This window comes from Patiria miniata, unplaced genomic scaffold (assembly GCF_015706575.1).
Source record: "Patiria miniata isolate m_02_andy unplaced genomic scaffold, ASM1570657v1 HiC_scaffold_5, whole genome shotgun sequence".
NCBI lineage: Eukaryota > Metazoa > Echinodermata > Asteroidea > Valvatida > Asterinidae > Patiria > Patiria miniata.
This window is the reverse complement of record NW_024037072.1, coordinates 22,825,434-22,846,908: the sequence shown is the minus strand read 5'-3', so window position 1 is coordinate 22,846,908 and position 21,475 is coordinate 22,825,434. Positions and strand designations below refer to the sequence as shown.

General features: G+C 39.9%; 1 protein-coding gene across 2 annotated transcripts; it reads left to right on the top strand.

The window, feature by feature from the left end:
* Positions 1–1,755: 1,755 nt before the first annotated feature.
* LOC119741729 (potassium channel subfamily K member 1-like) lies at positions 1,756–19,467 on the top strand. 2 transcript variants are annotated; one of them, XM_038217602.1, is made up of 5 exons: positions 1,756–2,590; positions 7,720–7,878; positions 9,722–9,760; positions 10,268–10,519; positions 15,407–19,467. In XM_038217602.1, exons 1-5 carry the CDS (start codon positions 2,269–2,271, stop codon positions 15,628–15,630), a joined length of 996 nt encoding a protein of 331 aa, XP_038073530.1. In that variant the 5' UTR covers positions 1,756–2,268; the 3' UTR covers positions 15,631–19,467. The 2 variants fall into 2 exon arrangements, with proteins under 2 accessions (XP_038073530.1, XP_038073531.1); XM_038217603.1 differs by lacking the exon at positions 9,722–9,760 and having other exon boundaries at positions 1,759–2,590.
* Positions 19,468–21,475: the final 2,008 nt, after the last annotated feature.

Sequence of the window (21,475 nt, the reverse complement as noted above, 5' to 3'; positions counted from 1 at the left end):
AAGGTGCACTATCTTATTAATGTGAGAGGGTACTAGCTAGGGTAGATTTGCACAACAACCTAACAAGAGAGGACCGTCAATTTTATTTGTAGTGCGATCATTATGCTTACATATGTGTGCGTTTGAGGGGCAGTTTTGGTTTCATCTCATGGGGGCACATTAATGATCGCGAGAAGGGCACTTAATCGGGGGAGGGGGCAAGTTTCCCCCCCCCCCTACGGTTTCGCCGCCCCACTGATATATTTCTTGTATGGGATATATTTCGGAAGGAGTGTTCGTATGCGAGTAGGGCCTATAATGTACAACGTCATACATCAGACGAATGTATTTTGAGTCGAGTCAACAACAACCCCACAGACAAACAAACAAACACCCGATCAAATAAACAAATCAGGATATAGTAGAGACGCAAAGAATGGAGAAAATAGTGTTGCTATTGTTATGTCGAAGATGTAAATACAATTCATAAAGAACAAATAAAGATTGCTTTTTCATGCTTCAGCCTTCAGGGCGGTATAGATGTGGTTGATACTATGGGATGGCATAAAGGAAAGGGCGCGGCAACCGTAGCCTCGAGCGGGGTACCGGGGGCATGATCCTATAGTGAACTTGACAAGTCCCCTACATTCACTACTAGGCTAAAACGTGGATTCACAAGGCCATTGGAATCATATAGGGGCAATTTCCCCACAGTGATCCTCTTGTAATTTGCTGTGGTTTCTATACATGACTCAATTTGTACTTGCCATGTTTAAATCCTGATAACATCTGTCCAAAAATCACAACTGATTATCGCGTGTTCGAACCAAACTCATAAATTAAGCGTTAAATGTATAATTTGATGATTAATTCTTTTTCACAAGTTTTCTTCAGTGCTGATATTGATTCATATGATCGCATCGATTCCTATGCGCTTTTCAAACACCTTGCTAACGATCCAAACATATACACACAGCTAGTTTTTTTTGTCAGCAATCATTGAACGAACAAGCCTCATGATCCAGCACCTAACTCAACCATCCTGGCAACTTCGTCCCTGTCTGCTGAACCCCGTCATGTTCCAGTCAGCACAGTGCAAATTGTGTAGGATTATTTCCATCTGGTCGGGTTCAAATATGTATCAACAATGGTCAGAGCATACGCCTGAAGGGTGTCTGACGGTCCAACCATGGAGCTATAAAAAGGATAGCTCCATGGTTCAACCACCTTTCTGAATTTACTCACCATGGGCGCTAGGAAGGGCTAATTTCCGCTTCGAGATGCATGACGTAATTTCTTCTAGACTGCCCCCCCCCCCCCCAAATGTGTGGGACTGGCAACTAGCTCCCATTTAAAGCCTTTGATTGGACTGCCTTTGCGCGCACGTACACATCACGATTGCTTATTTTTGAATCGCTGTTCAACTTTTGTGCATGGACGCCGCCCCCTATGCTTTGCGACGCCTGTGCTTCCGTCACAAATTTATTGTGTGAATCAAAGAGATTAGCCCTTCCGGCAGCGCCCTGTTTAGGGCGGTGGGTACGAGCGAACTTTTTGAGTTCTTCCTAGTTTCCCCGGTCTGATTTACTTCCACCCCCCTTCATTGTTGACGACACCACAACCGATATTAGTGCGCCCACAATAATGATAAAGGCAGCCTTGCTAAATAGACCCATACCCGTATACCTCAGTACACGCATACGTGTATTTGCAATTATTTCCTGGCCCGCAGATATAATCTGATGAAGCAAACAGTGGGAGGGGCTAGTCACGCTTGGGTTGACTGCGTGAAGGTTGTTACATTTTTGTATTATAATATACCGGCACTATATACCAGTGCATATTTATAATCAATGCTATAACCATGGGCCTAAACATCTGCTCCGTGTTCGGAAGTCCATTACCAACTATTATGTACATGCACAGTGTTTGCAGTTTGCAATTTAAACCCGTCCATTCTGCAGCAATCATTTCGGAGAATTGAACATGCCCTATAGAGCTTGGAATACTCAGGTCACCGGTTCTTTTGTACCACTTTTCGCGCAATGACAAATAGCGGATCCAAATAGCTCAGCCAGCCCTTCAGTGGTGCCGGGAAACCTCAGTTACAGAACTCAATGACGCGTCGCTGGCATTATTAGCTATAATAATGCAATTTCTCTTGGAACGGTGATGCGATTTTAGTGAGTCGCGTGCATCGCGTATTTCGGAGCTTACGAGTGACGGACGAAATCTGTGGATTTTTATCAACTATTCAACTTAATGGTTTAGAAATTACATGAGAAAACAATGTCGGCGCTGACAGAAAACAGTTACTTCAGATTTCTGCTGCTCACCATCGCCTACACTGTGTACCTGTGCATGGGTGCCGGGGTGTTTCTGGCGTTTGAACAGTCGGTGGAGAATAGCTACAAGGCCCGGTTACAGGGTTTGTCCGATACCTTCATGAGGGAGAACCCCTGTGTCAACTTCTCCACTATCCACGCCTTCATGGAGGAGGTCCTGTCAGCAGGCAGTAAAGGGATTCGACTGGAGCCGGACGGGTCTTCCTACCGGGTGTGGGACTTTGCCTCGGCGGTCTTCTACAGTGTCACTTTGATAACAACTATCGGTTAGTGTTTACTATAAACTTTAAGGAAAGACTGTACTTTGATATGCCCACCATATTTGATGGACAACCCAGAATTATACGTTGGCACAACCTCTTTTGGAGAGTTGAGAGAGTGTGTGAATAATGTATATAAGCCAGAAAGTGTGAAAGATACATGATGATTAAGTTATACCAGTTATAGATCCATGGTCATACACAGTTATGCATAAACATAACGCTAGGATCATCCTAGCTAAATACACAGCGTGCTGTCATCATATATACAGGAAATCTTTTGGCTCATTTTCTCAAAAAAAATGCTGGCATAGCTCTTAATAGAGGAGGTTTTGCGGAAAGAATTGCATACCTTGACATCACTTGACACCCTGTGCACAAACCCTATGAGAGTGGTCTGAAAAAGTCTGGTTTTTTTCAGTGCCTGCTTCAATATTTACCTGCTAAATTTGACTTTTTAGGACATGCTATCTCGCTTTCTGATGGTTGATAGGTCATTGCGGGGACAAATTAGTGATGGCCATATATGGAATTCTTTCCGGTTTTTCTTCCTCAATGCCTTGGTTGAGCCATAGCTCCATGGTGGAGCGTAGAACTACGAGGTTTTGTACTGGTATAAGGTTAAGTTATTTTTCCACGATTTTTCTGTTCCTGCCTGACTATGCATGTGGTAATATGAAAGTAAAATTTGTGTTGAGAGACTCAAAACTTAGTATACATTGGTGAAAAGCTTGAAGAAAAACTGACGTAATTTTGAGTTGAGACTTCAAGTTTTGCTGGGCAACAGGATATCGACTCAGGACCTCTCAAATTTTAAGGGGTAAGCTGGCGTGCATGCAGATGCTGCCTCTCAAATTTTAGGGGTGAACTGGCGCGGCGTGCATGCAGATGCTCAGTGTATAATATGCATTAATATCACTACATAAACATCGGCGCTATTGTCATCAAACTGTCAACACTAAATGCATTAATACCAAAACCCACGAATCTTAGCGAATGTAAACACCATCCTTTAAGGCTCATGGAACAGCAACAAAAACATATTCAGCTCTATCATCAAAGGCGGCAAATGGACCGTCGTAAACATAAACCTTGAATAAACAACGAAAAGCATTTCCTTTGTTATTTATAAGCTTTGACGTGTACACAATCCAAATGATATTATTGGTGAAATAAATCTTAGTCTGCGATTATTTGCCATGCATTGCTGACAGTTTTGCAATACGGCAGTTGACCGTGAGATCACGGTCCATCATGATGTAACAATCAGATCAATATCAGAATTTCATGAATGTGATAAATCTGAAAAACCAATTGCCAATTTGCACGCGTAATCCAATGAATCAACCCAACAAAGACTCGTGAAGTGGTGGATACGGAACCTGTTGCAGTATAAATAGACACATTCAATCAATCGATATTATGATGTCAACAGCTGGCTGTTTGTTTGTATTGTCGAGTAATGCACAGCGCGAAATCCACGGCAGACACATGTACCTGTTCGATAATTATTTTGTAATAGCGTTATTTATTGCCAATATGTTTATTACATTCAACCATATCGCGTCTATTTCAATTTTAGATACCTCTCCAATCCTAACGAAGGTCATAAGGTAGCCGTTAATTATTTTAGTAATTTTAATAGTCGGCTGTTCATAAAGCGTAATAAATACCACACACATGTTATTACATTCTTAATTATAATTACTGTAAAGATTGTGTCTGTCGTTTTTCTTTTTTTCCCAAATTTTATTTCTTCACAAAATACTGAGTTAAGACGCGCACCATGAAAACAAATACACATGCATCCCTATGAGAATTGTTCTCGTTTTGCTTAAAGAACACTTACTTTTTTGTGATCCGAGGACAAAACCTTTAAACGGTGCTTGTGTTCAAAACTCCGTAACTTGAAAAGCACATGAGTGATTTGAAAGATTATAGTATACTAAAAGAAAACTTAATGACTGGACTTTCGTATCCTGGATTTTGAAAGTGCTACATGCAAAACTTCATTAAAAAAATTGGTCTTGCCAATTTGGGTTTCATTTTATTTTTTTACTCACCCTTCATAGTAACACCTACAGATTCTGGGTACAGTCAGCATGTGTTTTTTTAATGAAAAAGCGGCCCTGGTTCAGTTATGTTTACTCAATTTTATTACGCAATCGTGCAAATCACAAACCATACCTAACATATGCTGCGCAGGTTTATCGCTGAGGTTTATTGTTATTGATACGTCAGTGTATTCAGTGAGATAACCTGGTCAAACATGCCACATACCATGCAAGTGCAGGCGGTGATCAAATGATAAAGGAATGAACGTTCATGGGCGTGTCGGCAGCCGGGTGATAGAGGTGAGGCATATGCAAACAAAACTGTCTAGTTTATAGACTTTGGCTTGGGCGATCGTACCGAAAATATATATACTGGTATACAGGGTGTCCTGAAAATAATGGTGCAAGTAAACCCCGCCATTTTCGGCAATTTACAACCGGAATTTGCAGCAAATGTTTACACGATCTTCAAGGTTACAGAGTTAGCTTGAGAATGCCGTTTGTTTAATTAAGATTGCTTTTGTAAATCCAGAGATATGTTTGAATAACCGCAAAGCCAAACCATTCTGTGCCACTTTAATAGGAAGCGAGTGCTTCAAAGATCAGACAATGCCAGTATGGCTCTTTTGATAAGATTATCCCAATGGGTGTAAGACAAACATTCCATTCACACGACAATATAGGGTTGTGTTCTCATGTTGAAACAATTTAATAGTACAGACAGGTTCACTTCTTTAAAACTTCAATGAAATTGTTCAATTAAGTATAAATAAATATTGCACACTCTGCTTAAAAATGTTAAAATCACTAACAGTAAAGTGATTTGGTTTTAGACTAGGGCTATACTGATTTTAACTGCTTCACAGAAAGTGGCACAAAATGGGTTTCTTGGCTTTGCCGTTATTCAAACATATTTTTGGATTTACAAAAAAAAACAATCTCAATGAAACAAACGGTATTATCAAGTTAATTTATTACCTTGAAGATGGTGTAGAACATCTGCAGAAAATTTTGGTTGTAAATTAGCAAAAGTGGAGGGGTTTACATGCACTGCCGCTGGTACAAACGTTTGCCAGGGGGTGCTGGAATAAAGAACGGACAAAATTAATGCGAAAGCGGAGCGCAAAACCATTACGTCGTGGCTTAATTTGAAATATAGATGCTTTATGGTGCAATCTGAAGTGATTAATGGCCATTTTTCATTTGACATTTTTTAGCAAAGTTTTTTGAGATTATAAATACAATTTATTTCATTATATTGTTTACAATATACTGTTGCCCTTAAACCGTAAACTGTACTGAAAAGTGGAGAACCCTGTATTTTTATCTCCATTTTTGGTTCCATTTAATTCTGGAAAAAGAATTGTATCACTATGCATGACATCGCATGTAAATATTATTGTTGCAAGGCTGCATTCTTACATTAAGTAAATTCCTTCGTGTATGTTTTGTTTTATATTCCGTGCCCTTACGGCGTGGGGCCACAGGGCCAGGGGCCCGCTTTAAGGCTATGGAAAATGTTGGAGTTCTGGATGCACTGTGATGAAATATACTGAAGTATACTGAAACTTATAAAACCCGAAAGGATTTTTTTGGTTCAAGTTAAAACAAATGGTTCCACTGGAAGCGGATGAATTTCTGTTTATATAAATATTCACATATAGTTCTAACTCACCAAACGATGTAGCTCTCGATATATTTGCAGTGTTATTTGTTTGTTACAGGGAATGGCAAATATAAAAGACTGAAAGACCAAATGCATCTTTATGTTTATGATCGGTAGATGGCACATTTGGGGCTGGGCAAGGATTTATCGGTCTGCTGAGTTTTTATGAGGAAAAAACTTGCAAAGGGTAAAACATGAATAGCTTTTTATATTAAAACGAAACTACACTGGAATTGGCGTTAAGCATGACTATAGTTTCAATGAAAGCCAATTCCACTACCATTATGTTGGAGGTGTGTGCGTGTGTGAACCTTGCTATTTATTAATGCTGCGTACAGAATGTTAGCAACGTCAATGCAGCTTTTAAATGTAAAGAAAAGCCTTCAGGGGAAAGGTATGAACATTTGCCCCTATTGAAAGATCGAATGAAAAAAATCCTGGCAAGCGTAAATGAACTTTGTCACCATTGTCATGGCCGAAGTTATTGCTTTCGGGTCAAAGCTTCCATCAAAGCTTCCACCCCCGTACCCGCAGGCTTGTTTACATGCACCATTTTTTTTCAGGACGCCCTGTACATTTTTGCAGTGATTTTAACCGCAGATTTTCGATAAAACAAAGCCGAAAGCCAATATAGTTACCATCAATGAATGACCTGCAATGTGCGTCCCTAAATAACATGAATCTTTGGAATTCTTTATGACATACATGATATTACATGTGTAAGGTTTTGGTTTCGGTTTTTGAAAAACGATGCTGGCAATGGTGTGCATGATTGTGAAGATTAAAGGGCCCATATAATGTATTTTTCTTTTTAATGTAGTCCTAATAAATGCACTTTTGTGTTCCATTTAACCTCATTTTCAAAGTTTTATTTTGCCATTTTTATGTGCATTTTGGTGCATTTTTGTTTTTTAGGCTAATGCAAATTTGCAAAGTCATGAGCAAAAGTGTGACTTCATTTCAGGCAGAAACTTCAATGTTACAGCTATTTCAGCACCAAAAGATGCCAGAACTGGATATTTTTGCCGTCGCAAATTTTTAAAAGGGCACTTTTCAATCAGATTAACCCAAAAGGGATGTCAAAATAGTTTTCATACATTTAAGAGGAGTAGAAATTTTCACAAAATATGTTCCCAAGAACATTTCATGTCATGGGCCCGTTAGTTCTCTGATCCCGTAATACAAACTATATGTCGAAGTTTCATTAAGGGAAACTCCCTGTATAACTGATTTCCAGATTCATATTGTAGGGGAGGAAAATGTCTTCAAGACAAACACATCTCAGCTTCATAAAGTTGTAATTGCGAAGGAGAGGATAACTTCCACTAAAGTGCATTCAAAGCCACCCACGATCAGCCAAGATGCCCCCTCCCCGTCACTACCCCCTCTAATATCTTTTCCCCTTCCTTTCGTAGGCTATGGTCACATGACTCCCCTGTCAGAGGGCGCCAAAGCCTTCAGTATCGTGTACTCTCTGGTTGGCATACCATTCACCTTCCTGTTTTTGGGCATGATGGTGTCCCTATGCAACAAACCATCACAGCGACTACTGGACTGCTTACTTAGAAAACAACGTAAGTATACATGTATATAGTCGAACACCTTTATAACAAGGTCCTTGGGACTTTACAAACTACAACAAAGGAAAACAAAGACTCGGGACCTAACAGTTTGCTTGTTATACGCATGGCGTTGTATTAACAGTACTCTTCTTATCAGGGTTCGACTGTATTGGCCCCATGCCATAGACAAACCCTAGCACGCTAACCATTCTATCACGAAGGCCCCCTTCAATGGCGAAGGCAAAGTGCTACCTGTTTCAAAAAATCCGTCATGAGATGTTTTTTTGTATTTAATAGTGTGCACAATGGTTTCTCCATTGAAGAGGGCCTAGTGGGTGTACAGTGCCCGTACTCGTGCAATCTTCGCTAAAATTGGCAAAATATTCCACTGACCGTTAGTGTATTTCACGGGTTAGCTAATAGTTTTAGGCTTAACATCCCGTAGGATTATAACGCTAACGTTTCTGCATAGCTAGACTGCTAGTACCTTATAATTAGCGGTGATTATAAACGCACATTCTGCGGTGCAGGAGAGTCATGAAATTGGGCCTTGGACTGAACGGGTCGTCGGTTTTGTCTGAAAGATCATAATTAATATTTTCATCTGGAAGCAATTTTTTTTCGATGATAGATCAAACTTTACCGCATAGGCTTCAAAAGTGAATTTGACCTCCTTTTCCAACTTATTTTCTCCCCTGTATGTTTTCGGCTAATGAATCATCACACGAAAACGTTTCAGTTCGTGATTACATGCTGGCCTATCAACTTGGTATGCCTACACGTATATCTGTTTCAGTTTGGTAGTGGACATCGTTGCAAAAGAGAAATGTACCTTGCCGATGCAACGAATAACAATAAAATGAATCTGAAAAAAAAAGATTATTAAAAAACTAACCTGAAGAAATTTCAACTTGGTAGATATGATAGTTTTTGAGAAAACTGTGAAAATGATTTTTTTCCAATTTTTCTCGACGCAAAGCAAGGTTTCTTTTGAAAGCCCTCCCTTTCAAAATTTTCATTTATACATTTTGACTTGCGCCCCCTGTTGTATGATTCACAGTTTTTTTGGCGAGAGTAATTCTCATTCACGGATATGTAACCGATTGCGAACTAAACTAAACTAAAATGGTTTGGTCCTAACCCTCGCAAAAAATGATGGTATTTCATCTTTTCTTGAAAATGACAACATACTAAGCACAGTGATGTCACAGAATGCTTGATCCTATCATTTGCTTATACAATCAAGTCGGATATTCATAATATACTTTTGGAAGTTCGATTTTTGAATGTTTGCAAAATGTTCGTTACCTTTAGACATAATGGGAAACTGCACGTATGTGACGATATGACAGCTAAACACTTTGTGTACAATGGTAGACCACTTCACTTCGGTGCAATAAAACACCTTTTTTTTCCCAAAAATACTCAAATCATCAACATGCATGCTTTATAGCATTCGGTGCTCTTTGTTACGAGAAAAACTTTAGATATGATCACAGAAAAGATGCATTTTCCAGCTGCTATTGCTGTTGCTGTAAGTTCATAAAATGTATGGAAGAGGAATCGAGTAAGCCGGAGCACTAGGATGCGTTTCACAAGAGCTTCACCAGTATTTGCTTTTATTGAACGCATCTCTTATGAATCTTTTGATCTATATGCGATGACTGTATGAAAATACGAATCAGAGTCTTTGACGCAAAGCCACACTTAGCATTCACCGCACTGTTTGTGCATTTCCATTCGGATTATCAGCAGAGTATGGAAGATCCATAATACCAATGGTTCCCATCAAAATGACAAGATCCCGAAATTTAAATGGTTGAAATGTTTCTTGTTTGTCCCACAATCGGTCCAGGAAACAAAGAAAGCAAACGTAGAGCTCAGACACCTACAGGTAAGGCCTCGTGGCCGTCCACGGCCCCTTAAGGGTTGGACCCTGCCGTGGCAATTTTGTCTTGCAAGTATATACATGTAATCAACCCCCAAATCGGGCCCTTTTTATGAGTTAGCTGTTTCATCTTCGCTTTGCTCTACATACTCGTTCACTGATGTTTACAACATAATGTCTATTATGTCCGCGATGTCACTATTTACGCTTTGATTGTGTGTCTGAGTGTCTCGTTTTTGGTAAAAGTTTTAAATCATGGTATAATGTGGTGGGAACGACTGTTTTTGGTAGAGGTTTTCACTTGTTTTGTGTAACACTCTCTTGCCGCTTAATAATTTTTGCTATAACCTGGTAAGGGAAATCATCAACCAGTGAACCCCGACTAAGTTGCATGTATGCCAGTCTCCGTACTTTTTCTCACAAGTTTGAACTTAAAAGTCATCGTTGCCACGAGTCTGTATTGTTCTCGTTGGGCTTCAATGTCCCTTTCCCATCTTCCATTCTGCTTCACAGAAGACAAGTTCAGCAACCTGGGCATCCACATCCTCCATCTGACTATCATCGCACTCATCGTCTTCACTTTGTTCTTCCTGATCCCGGCCGCCATCTTTGACGCCCTGGAGAACTCGTGGAACTACCTGGAGAGTCTGTATTTTGTCTTTATCTCCATCTCGACGATAGGTCTGGGAGACTACGTGCCGGGAAGCGAACCGTACAACAGCGTGTACCAAGATTACCGGGGTCTGTACCACCTATGCACAACAGGTTAGTTCGTTGTATAGCCCTAACAGTCCTGAATCCTCCAATTTTGATATGATTTTGCACACCCCTAGGGAGTTAGAGCAAGGTTGCATGCAATGGAAATTTTAAAAATAGAAATATGTCTTAGTCTGTTGCACCATTGTGTACGATTTCTTTTCATTGGTAGTCTTTGTATCACCATTTCTAAGCGTGTTTAACCATTTATCAACTGAAGAGTTTTGTCATGTAAAGTCGTTGGTATTGTAGTTATTTTGTTGTCTGTTTTGGTGCTGTGGTTATTCAACATCAAGTTGCTAGAATCTGAGGCTGCGGTATATTTGTGCATGCATGATGTTTTACTCGTTGTTTAAGTCATACCAGATATTTTAAACAACTATTTGAATTTTTTACATGTGAGGCCGAGGGCCAATATTTGGGATCGACGTAATTTCGTGGGTGTCGAAATTTCATACGACACCGGAGTCTCTGGTTCGGGGCTCTCATACAAGTCCCTTGACAAGGTCGCCCCAGCCTCAAGCCACTAATGACGTCACACCATTCGTTCCGCATTCTGTTGACGTCATACACTGCCTTGCACATCAGTGATATGTGACAAACAATCTCACGTCGGGGAAATTATTCAATTGATATATTTCCGGTCATTCCATGGGGTAATTCATGTAGTTTGTAGTTCACAACAATCTCAAATTTAGGTCTACGAGATAAATATAATAAAGCATGAAGGCACCCACGTGTGAAATGGAGCAATCAATAAGCCTTTGTACTAATGACGTCACAGTTTGTTTACGTGTGTGCTTTTCTATGGTGCTAGGTGGACCGTGGGCCCCCACTGGCTCCATAGGAAAGTGCACGTGTAAACAAAGTGTGACGTCATTAGTACAGAGGCTTATTGAACACCGTGCTAGTTCATGATGCAGCAAAACTAATATGTGACAATACATTCCGACTGGTCTACGGGTCAATATTTGTTTATTCGTTTTAATCGTCTAAAACCCCAAAACGAAAAGCCAAATCTCAATAGTGTTATGAAAGCAGAATTAATAACAAAGGCATTAACCGTGATGCTCTAAATTTGAAGTGATACATGCCACGTGTTGCATAGCAATGATGACCCGTGTCATCTGATAGTGACAATACTGATCGTGACAAGTCAGAAGTAAAACAAATGTATATCCACCAATAAAATATATGGAAAATATGTCAAAGGTTGAAAACTGTTTCATTATCTGCTGATATATTGGTTCCATTACAAGACACATCTTGAATTTTTCTTTTCTTTTCGTTTTATCAAGAGTCAAATGTGGTGTCACCACATGTAGTAGCCCGAATGTAAAATTTAAAAAGCCCCCAAAAATGACTTTCTCTCTTGTGTTTATTTATTGTATAGTGTTCAAATATTTGTGACTCGAATTGACTCGAGCTAAGTACTTGACTCGACTCGACTACACACTGTGACTCGACTCGACTCGACTCGACTCGACCTTCTTGACCTAATGACTCGACTCGACTCGAGTCACTTCTTTAAAATGACTCGACTCGACTCGAGTTACAAAAATCAGTGACTCGTTACAACCAATCTCTCGCGGTAACTGTAGTCTCGAGTCCCTCGAGGCGAGTGTGGACCGGGGAGTGGTAGCGAGTGCCGGCAAGTGCATGGGTGCAAATGTCAGAAACTCGCCTCGTGGGAGAGGGAATACTCGCAACAATGGCGGATACTCGCAGCTGACGGGGACTCTCGCAGTTGCTCGCCTGGTTTTAGACATGTTCAAAACTGGGCGAGTTCCGCAAGTACTCCCAAGGAACTCGCAGGGAACTCGCGAGGTCACTTGCTTGTGTGAGAGCGCAACTCGCGCTCTCCGCAAGGCCGGGGAGTTCAGTTTCAGCATCCGGAGGATAAAAATTTTTCCACCATCCCAGCTTGCGGCGCGCGGTACTATGATACGTACAACTCGCAAGGGCTACTCGCAGTCGCTCGCATCTTGTGAGAGCAACGCTTGTGAGTACTCTCTACCCCCCCCCCCCCCGACGGCAAATACACTCGTTGGCACTCGCTACCCTCGCATGTCCGAGTTCGCCCCCGGGAGACTAACACGGCTTTGGACCGGTTTCAGCTATCAAACCCAATGAAAACGCCATAGAACAGAAAAACGTCAATATCAGTTCCACAACTGGTGGTAGGCCTACAAGCGGTGGTTGGGGCACGAGGCCCGTGTCCCGTTTAGGCTCCTGCTCATTATTTGAAACAAGCTTGATCGGATCTCGGAAGCTGCGGGCCAACTAATTTGTGTTCACCTTATTTTGACATTTAACCCCTTAAGTGTAGGTCAGACGAAGAGGTCACCATGGACATTTGTTAATGTTTGACCAAGGCCAACATGTTGACAGCGCTACTTTTGTCATTTTAGCTTATTTGAAATTAGACGTTATTTTGACCTCGACCCCATGATGACATTTGACCCCAGTTTGGTCATGTGACATGTTGGGACTGGGCTGCTGATATACCTTACACAAAGTTTGGTTGAAATCGGTCAACATATGTAGGAGCAATAGACAGTGTCAACGTTTGTTACTAACTAACTAACAATACGTGCGGACTAATGGAGAGACATGATGATTTGTTGGGCTGCTATATATACCCGCAGCTAAAACAAATGCTGGTATTGTTTGGAAATCAATAGCTAACCCTCGTTCCACTGCAGGAAAGGAGACTCAAAAATGTGCCCTGCACATTTGACCAAAGTTACGCAACCAAGTCTTGTATCTTACAAAACACAAACACGTCAGTGTCTATACGCTTTTCTTGTTACACCCAAATGTCAAACAGAATTCGCCGTAAAATGATCATAACTTTCGCTCCACCCACGGTTTCTGCTATACCAATCACCATAACATAAATATAGGCCTACGCCAGCTTTCAGCAGTAACATAATGTATTGAAATTTATAACCAGATGCGATATCTTTATGCGGGTATTTCTTTTGCATGATTTCAAAACCACGCACTTGCAATATTTAAATTGATGTGGTTTTTTATTTCTGTTGGTAACAATGCACTATGACTTGGAAATGTTTCATGAAGTGACATAGCCTACCACGTGTGGCCTAAAAAATAATTCAAAAACAAGATCGCTTTTAAAAAAAAAAATGTCCGAATACCATAATAGTTTGAGATAAAAGGTGATTGTGCATTTGCATGTATTCCATCAATTGCAAATTTGACGGAACATAGTGAGAGATAAAAACAAAATGCATGATTTTGTGTTCGACACCTTCCTGTATAATTGTATCTAAGATCCCGTTATATGAGGCAAATTAACGCAATCTCAATACAAAACAAAACTCAGTAATTTTTACAATTATGTTAGCATTAAACCGAAAAAGGATGGTTAGAAAAAAATTCAATTAGAGACCCAAAATAATACTAAATACTACTTGGCTTTCAATTACTCCCCCTTCCCCCGAATTTCATCAGAAAGAATTAAGAGAATTGTTTTGTATAGCCTACATAGGCCAGCACAGAATTTATGTTGATATACGAAATTACTTCCTGTGCGTTAAATTGAACAATTACTGAAAAGTAAACCGGCGAAAACGATTTCCGTAATAATCTGCTGGTAGTCGATTACGATAATGGTTCGTGTGCCCATGATGTCAAAATATTATCAGTTTTGCATTCACTTCTCGAATGTACGCAGTTGAAGCGACAATATTTTAGTCATAATCCGAAAAATTATTAATCGACCCAATTAGTTTCCAAATACCTGCACATTTAAACAATTATAATGTGACAAAAAAGTATGCAAAGTTATTCCATTTTGCATGCCGTCATTCTAAAAAATAAATGGGATAAGGACAAGGACATAAAGAAAGTATTCAAATTTAAAAACAAAAACCGTTTTGCAATGCCAAGGTGGTCTCATATAAGTTTGGATACTCGTTCATTTCCCCCTACATAATTAAAGAGCTACTGATCTCACATGTCAAAAAATGTCTAGGTAATGAAATATTCGCGTTTTTTTCCTGTACACAATGATGGGCTAATTTATCATCATGAAAACTATATCGCCTGTATTTTCAAACCGTGAACCATGTCGAGTGACGGTACGCTACACACATTATGACACTGCATGCACCAAAACATCTGTGACCGTCATTACCGCAAGAGGCAATACGCAGTAATTAGTCCAACAGATATCACCCTTTATCATTAGTGTGCGCTACAAGGCCCATATTCTTAGATATCACTTTCAACATGAATTCCTCGCGTGCGTATAATATGACTCTCAAATATTATTTGAGAGTCATAGTTTGGTTCAACTGTTGTATATGTAGAATCAATGTGGTTTCATCTTACACTGATGCGCATAAATTATTATCATCCTTTGTTTATTATCGGCTTATTTTGAATGCGAATTGAAGTGGAAATGTCCTGTTAACACTACTATCGGCAACGCAGGAAAAATGAAGGGCTTTACAGTGAGAATGGGCCACCCAGTTTAAGAAGAAATATATAAATAAATAAATAAGTAAATAAATAAAAGTCAAAAAGAAAGGGACCGGGATTAATGAAATACTAATGATTATTAAAAGTATTAATGATTATTAAACGTCCTCCATTCATCTGGAAAAAAATATTATTGAAATTGGTCCTTACTATCAGAAGTATGGTGTTTTTTTTTTTACAGCTGTCCATCAGGTCCAGGCATGTAATGCTAATTGCTGTGAAACTATATTTGAGTCAAGACTGAAACATTACTTTAGAAATTTCGAAAGACCAGCATGCATGCGGGATCCCATGTTGTTGCTGTTTGTTCCCGGTACCCCCAATGGCCTTATGTATATTCCGATGTCTTATATAACAATTTTACTTCGTGTTTCTCTCGTCATGTAGCTTATCTTCTACTCGCCGTGGGTTCCTTGCTACTCCTGTGCGACACAGTGGTCAAGATCCCACAGATCATGGGCGGCATCTTCGCCAGCATGGTCCCCCAATCCTCGCCCGAGGAAACGGACTCCGTCGAGATGGATGACGCAGGCTCGGAGAAAACGGATATAACGAACGTTCCAAGCAGCTTCTCCACGTACAACAGTATCAACGCTGACCAACCCAAATGATGTCATCTTGATGTGCCGTGGACAAGAGAATCCACATTGTTATTATTCAGTTTGGCAGCAACTACTAAAAACAAAAGTACAAGTCATTGCGAGCAGCGTCTTCCCAAGTTTTTCGTAACGAAAAATGGGGGAGTCCCAAAGATAATAACTTATTTCAAAATGCAATTTAATGGAAGGTGTATTCACTAAAAAACAAACAAGAATAGTCTTGCCTTTACTCGAGCTGGACCCGAAAGGCTCCGTACAGCTAGGACAGTATTGATACTCAATGACTTAGCGAGTCAGTCATTCAGCTAGTTAGGGCCTAGTCAGTTGTTCAGTTTTGCAGCCAGAGGAAAATAGCCACGACCCTTCGGTCCCAACAAACGGTTGGTAAAGAAGAAAATCTTTGGAGCTCTGGCCAGATACAGAACGGCAACAAAGTAATGAGCGGAGTCGTCCAGACTCGAGACCCCGAGGAACGCCCGAAGGAGGTTCTGGGCTATCGGTGGTAAAGTACAGGGCCTACCCAGGGAAGCGAGGAGCAAGGTTGAGATTCAAAATGGTCGTTATAGCAACAATCCGATAGCAACTCTTGATGCAGACACTTTGGGATTGCTTTCAGGGTAAAACTGTTTTGGTTTTGGTTGCGTTGGAGGAGGATGGATTACATTCTACTTACAATACTACTGATATTTCGGTGGAAAGATAGTGTGGGGGACAGATACTGGGGAACACAACAACTTTGCAGGCCCTTACAGTAGACACAGTACAACGCTTAGACAGCAAGTTGACGAGGGGCTATTGTCGCTCCCAGCCTTTTCTAGTCTTGAATGTAAATTGAACCTGAGTGAACGAATTTTATTGACCAATGTGGCACTTAACAAGATGTATATATTGCCACAATATAATGCCTTCTAAATTGACTGAAGAAAAGACAATTGATTCTGAAAATGTACACTTTTATTTGAAAGTATAATAAAAGAAAGAATAATGATCAGCACAAGGTCTTCCGCGGGCCCGATAGTTCATATAATTATTTGATCTGCATCTTGCGATAGAGCCACAACTGCTAGAGACTTACGCTTTATAGCTTCATTTGGAAGGCGTGGCGAGAAATCGGAGAGAGGGAGAGGAGTATATTGAAGCAACATGGCTTGCCCATGGACACATGTATTCTTACTCCCCCACCGTGGCCTCCAGATCAGCGTATCGCCTACGTAAAAAAAATCTAGTCAAAGGCAGTTACCGATGTAGAAAAAAACACCAATGAAGCTGCACATGGAACATTTGCGGATGATTAATGTGACTCTCATTCAGTATAAGTTTTCTTAATGTCACTAATTCATTCACAAATCAATTAAATGTAAATCTGACTGAACAGTAATTTTGTAATTTAAGGTTTTGAGAATTCAGTGCCTCTTAAAAAGAGGAGAAACTACAGTTGCTACCAGCTAATTTTTTTCTAATATCTGATATTTTATCCTCTTCCATCTGTATCTACATGTACAAACTAACAATGATAATTCAACTGTGCAGGGAAACTAAGTAGTAAGGTTTACATAGTGATGCCTGGTCTTAAACGCATTATTATGCTTGTCCTTAAAAAATAATATACACAATATTCCGTCTGCAACGTAATACTTGTACATAAATATGCAATTGAATCGGTGCAGGTGTTCCGGCTTTTATGATAATAATTGTTTTTAAAAAGCATGCGTTTTGTAACGACAGAATATTATATCTTTCAACATTTTCAACGGAGAATGTTAAATACATTGCTTTCAACAGGATCCGGCCTCTTTCGAAATATATATTTTAAGCCTTGCAGCTGCCAAAGTGCAACATTAACGTCAGTGGTTATTCTAGGATATATGTATATTATTTCCATATTTGTGACGGAGATGATTATGTTGTGCAAGTTGCACGACTACACGATGTACGGAACAGCCTCAACCATTTCATATTTTGTTCTACATATTAAAAAGCTAGCTGACTATCTAACGACTCTTTTTGATTATTACAAGATGCTACTTTGTCTTTCGTTCTCATCTCGATCAAAATAGCTTCCATCATGGGGCATTTCTGATGCAAAGGAATACTATACATTGTAATACTTAGTATTATTATTATTATTATTTTTAGTTTTAGTGTTCATAGAATATTTATTTATCGATTTATATTATTATATATGAACTAATACTCATGTGGGCTTTGAAGAATATTCGACTTTTTTCTAAGGTTTATATTTACTGCGACTGTGAAATAACACCGGAATAATATTTGGACCGCATAGACGCAATCTGTATGAGAATATTCTGCTTAATATCTGTCCAACTATCATACCAACAACTTGTGTAAAAAATATCATTGATATAATATGTTGTGGCCCTCCGACGTATTATCCAAAATTGCTTACGATTGTCGACCTATGGAACATGAGCTTGGTATACCTCTACGAGGAAGCGATGGGGGGTTTACTATGCAAACTGCAAGTTATCTAAATGCCTTTGAGTTGGCAATGGAAGTGATTTAATAAAAGTTGTCATAATTGACTTTTGCATTAATCACCGAGACCAGAAAAGCTGCGCAGTACAGTAATGGCACAGCACCAGGTGTACATGCCTTGATGGAAGCATAGTTGCCATAGTCACAAACAAAAGAGATCTACGTAGAGGCTGAATGTGGGCGTCCAATTATGAGGTCATACTTTTTTATTTTTCCTCTCGTTTTACGGTTGCCAGTTGTGCCCATCGTTCCCATACAATGTGTAGCCTAATACACTAGTTTTTGCATTGTAAGTGTGTTACTTTTTAATCTCGAACTTGCAAATTAATCAGTAAAGAGCGTCATGGATCTAACGGTTATTCTTAAATAAATCTAAGAATGTGACTTATTGATAAAACCATTAATGTGAATTACACATTGCTAATAAAGTATATCCTACATGTATGCAAATTAGTACTTATATCATTTTAAAGAAATGCAAATAAAAAAATACGTTTTGGCTTCGAGCATTTAGAGGACTCCGTATTTGCTTCTGAATTTAAAAAAAAAGGTAATAACGTTTCCATAATGTTTTTAAACTACTTTTACTTCTTAGGTTATTGCTTTTTTAAACATGTTTGTCGATGGATCAATCGATATAAGTGTTTAACCAGCAAACGATATAAAAGTCTTGAAAAATCTTATGGAATGATCTGTTTAGTTTGAAGTGTTCAATGCCTTATTCTAGATATCTTCATAGCCATAATTGTGATGCGATCAAGCTAAGTGAGTCGTTTTTTGGGAACTTTCATTTAGAGATATAGACCAAAATTGGGCCACTTCATCACATCACTTCGTCACATCTCTTGGTGTTCCGACTTCCAAAATTTGTGAACTTAAGACGGTATCAGCATGCGGTTTTACATCAGTAATGCTGAGATTGTGCTCTTTTCAAATCTGTAAAAAAAAAAAAAAATTAATTGATCAGGGTCGACAGACGACTCATTTAGCTTCATCGCATCACAATTTCAGTCCAATGAGGTCATTTTGCTTAAATTCAGGACTGATGTCTGCTACTCATTGGGTTTTGCCTTTACTATAAATAGATGCAGGTTGATATTTATCAAGTATTGTTTAAATTTGATTTATTTATTTATTCAATTTGGCGAAAATAAGCTGTGAACATCTCAGTCGCTTGTTTCCAATGTCAATATACTTACAGGTAATTAGCATGTAGCATGTAGGCCTGAATACTTTTATAACCTAAAATGGTAACGTGTTTATATCATGAACAATTCATTAAAACTCGGTCATGTTTGAGTCATTATTCAATAAATGCAACAGACAAGGTCTGTTTAATGGTCTGAGTAACGAGTATTTTCTTCATTTGCCGTTACAAATTATTTTAGAAACCGACCTAAAGGCTCTTTATACGACTGGACTTGTTTGGAACGAGAATCGGTTTATCCCGTTTTCCATGCATTAAAATAAAAGTGCACCACCCTTCATTATGATGCGAGTCAATGGACTATTAATGCACACGTACATGTACATGTATTGCATAATAAGCAAAACACTGCAGGTTACCAGCCAGAAGCCATATCGCAATCGCAATGATGCGTATTGGTCATGGCTGATACCATCTGGTTTTTGTTGGTTCCAGAGGGGACAGCCTTCTGTCCTCTTTGCGTCGAAGTGGCAGCATCGAGCTGTTTACTCCCCAGTGAGCTAAGATGGTATTAGGAATGTTGCGTGGGCCCAATGAGCAGGGGTAATAATGATTTAGCGCCTTGAGCACCAGACCTGGTGGATACGTGCGCGTTATAAATACCCACTATCATGGGCGTCAATCGTGGGGTTCGGGGCCCGCTTAAGGGCCCGGACAAAAAGTTGGATTCTAGATGCTCTGTGGTGTGATCTGAGGCAATTTTTGACCACTTTTACCGATATTTTCTTAGCAAATGAAAATAATTTGAGCATCGTTTACAATGTTGGAGTCATTGAATCAGCTACTCTGAGCTATTCTCAGCTAAAGGCGTGGGGGTTCGGGGCCCGCTAATTAAGGGCCCCGAAAAATGTTGGATTCTAAAAAAAAAAAGAAGCTCTGTGGTGCGATCTGAGTGGGGGGGGGGGGGACACATGTCCCCCTGGCCCTGTCCCCCAAGGATTGACGCCTAATATGCCCACTATTGTTGCCACTACAACTGAAGATTTTAGCCATTCTAGATCCATTTAATATCAATTGTGTGCGCTTTATGTGACCAGCTTTACTGGGTTGTTGCTGGTCTTGTCTACCTGTAGTTGTATGAAATTGTGCTGAGGGGAATAGAGGGTTTTCGGAACTACTCAGTTTGGTTTTGGGAGTCAGGAGCGTGCACGACTTCCTGGGGAGCATGGATGGCTCAATGCCTGGTTATGTTGTATTCTTCGTTTCTAGACGATCAGTGGTGGTGGTGCGAATTCAGCTGCCGATCTGTGCTGACTTCATGACTGTCATGACCATGGCACTTGACCTCTCCTTCGCTTTGGAGAAATTGATGGGTACCTGCATCTTCTGAGGGATAACCTCAGATGCATTGGCCTCTAATTTAAAGACAGTAGGGACATTGGCACCGAGAAACGCACATACTGAATTAATGAGACAAAACAAATTGCTCAAATTGAAGATACAGCTGGTCCCAAAGACCCTGTTAATATCATATACAGCAAGAAATGGTTTCGATCGAAAGAAAACAATAATTGAAATGTGCCCGCGGGCACACGTTATACGTGCGTCAGTGACAGAATCCAGTTACGAGACCCAAAACGTTGTGCGTTGTTTTCTGTTTTCTCATAATGTTTAGTAGCCGCTGAACTTAAACTTCAACAGGTTAGTTGTTATGCATCCTATGTTCGATTTCGAGCGATTGTGTTGCTCCAAAAGAATAATAAAATGCACAAAAGGCAAATGATTTTATGTGCTCTTAATGGAAGAGGGATCCGCAGGCGTTGTTGCACCAGGAGACCGGGGTCTACCCGATGTTCCCCAATACCTATGTTCCCCAATGCCTTGTTCCCCAAAATCCATAGGGTAAGGGCTAGGGTTATGGTTAGGGTTAGATGGTTATGGTTATGGTTAGGGTTGGGGGACATAAGTATTGGGAAACACATAGGTATTGGGGAACATAGATATGCACTCGGGAGACCGATGAAGTGTGAAACTAGGACACGGTGAAATACAGGTTCATTGATCATCATCGCGCACATTCAGTAAATAACATGTAAAACTAGGAGTATATATACACTGTAAAAAGGTTGGATAAAACACTGTTGGGCAATTAGTCGGGGGTCTTAGGGATATTTTGGTTCACATTCTTCCAAAAGCACCAAATTTGGCACA

Excerpts from the sequence above, each read along its gene's own strand:
- LOC119741729 (XM_038217602.1), top strand. The coding sequence starts at position 2,269 with ATGTCGGCGCTGACAGAAAACAGTTACTTCAGATTTCTGCTGCTCACC. Across the intron at positions 2,591-7,719 it reads CACTTTGATAACAACTATCG|GCTATGGTCACATGACTCCC; the intron begins GTTAGTGTTTAC and ends TTCCTTTCGTAG. Across the intron at positions 7,879-9,721 it reads CTGCTTACTTAGAAAACAAC|GAAACAAAGAAAGCAAACGT; the intron begins GTAAGTATACAT and ends CAATCGGTCCAG.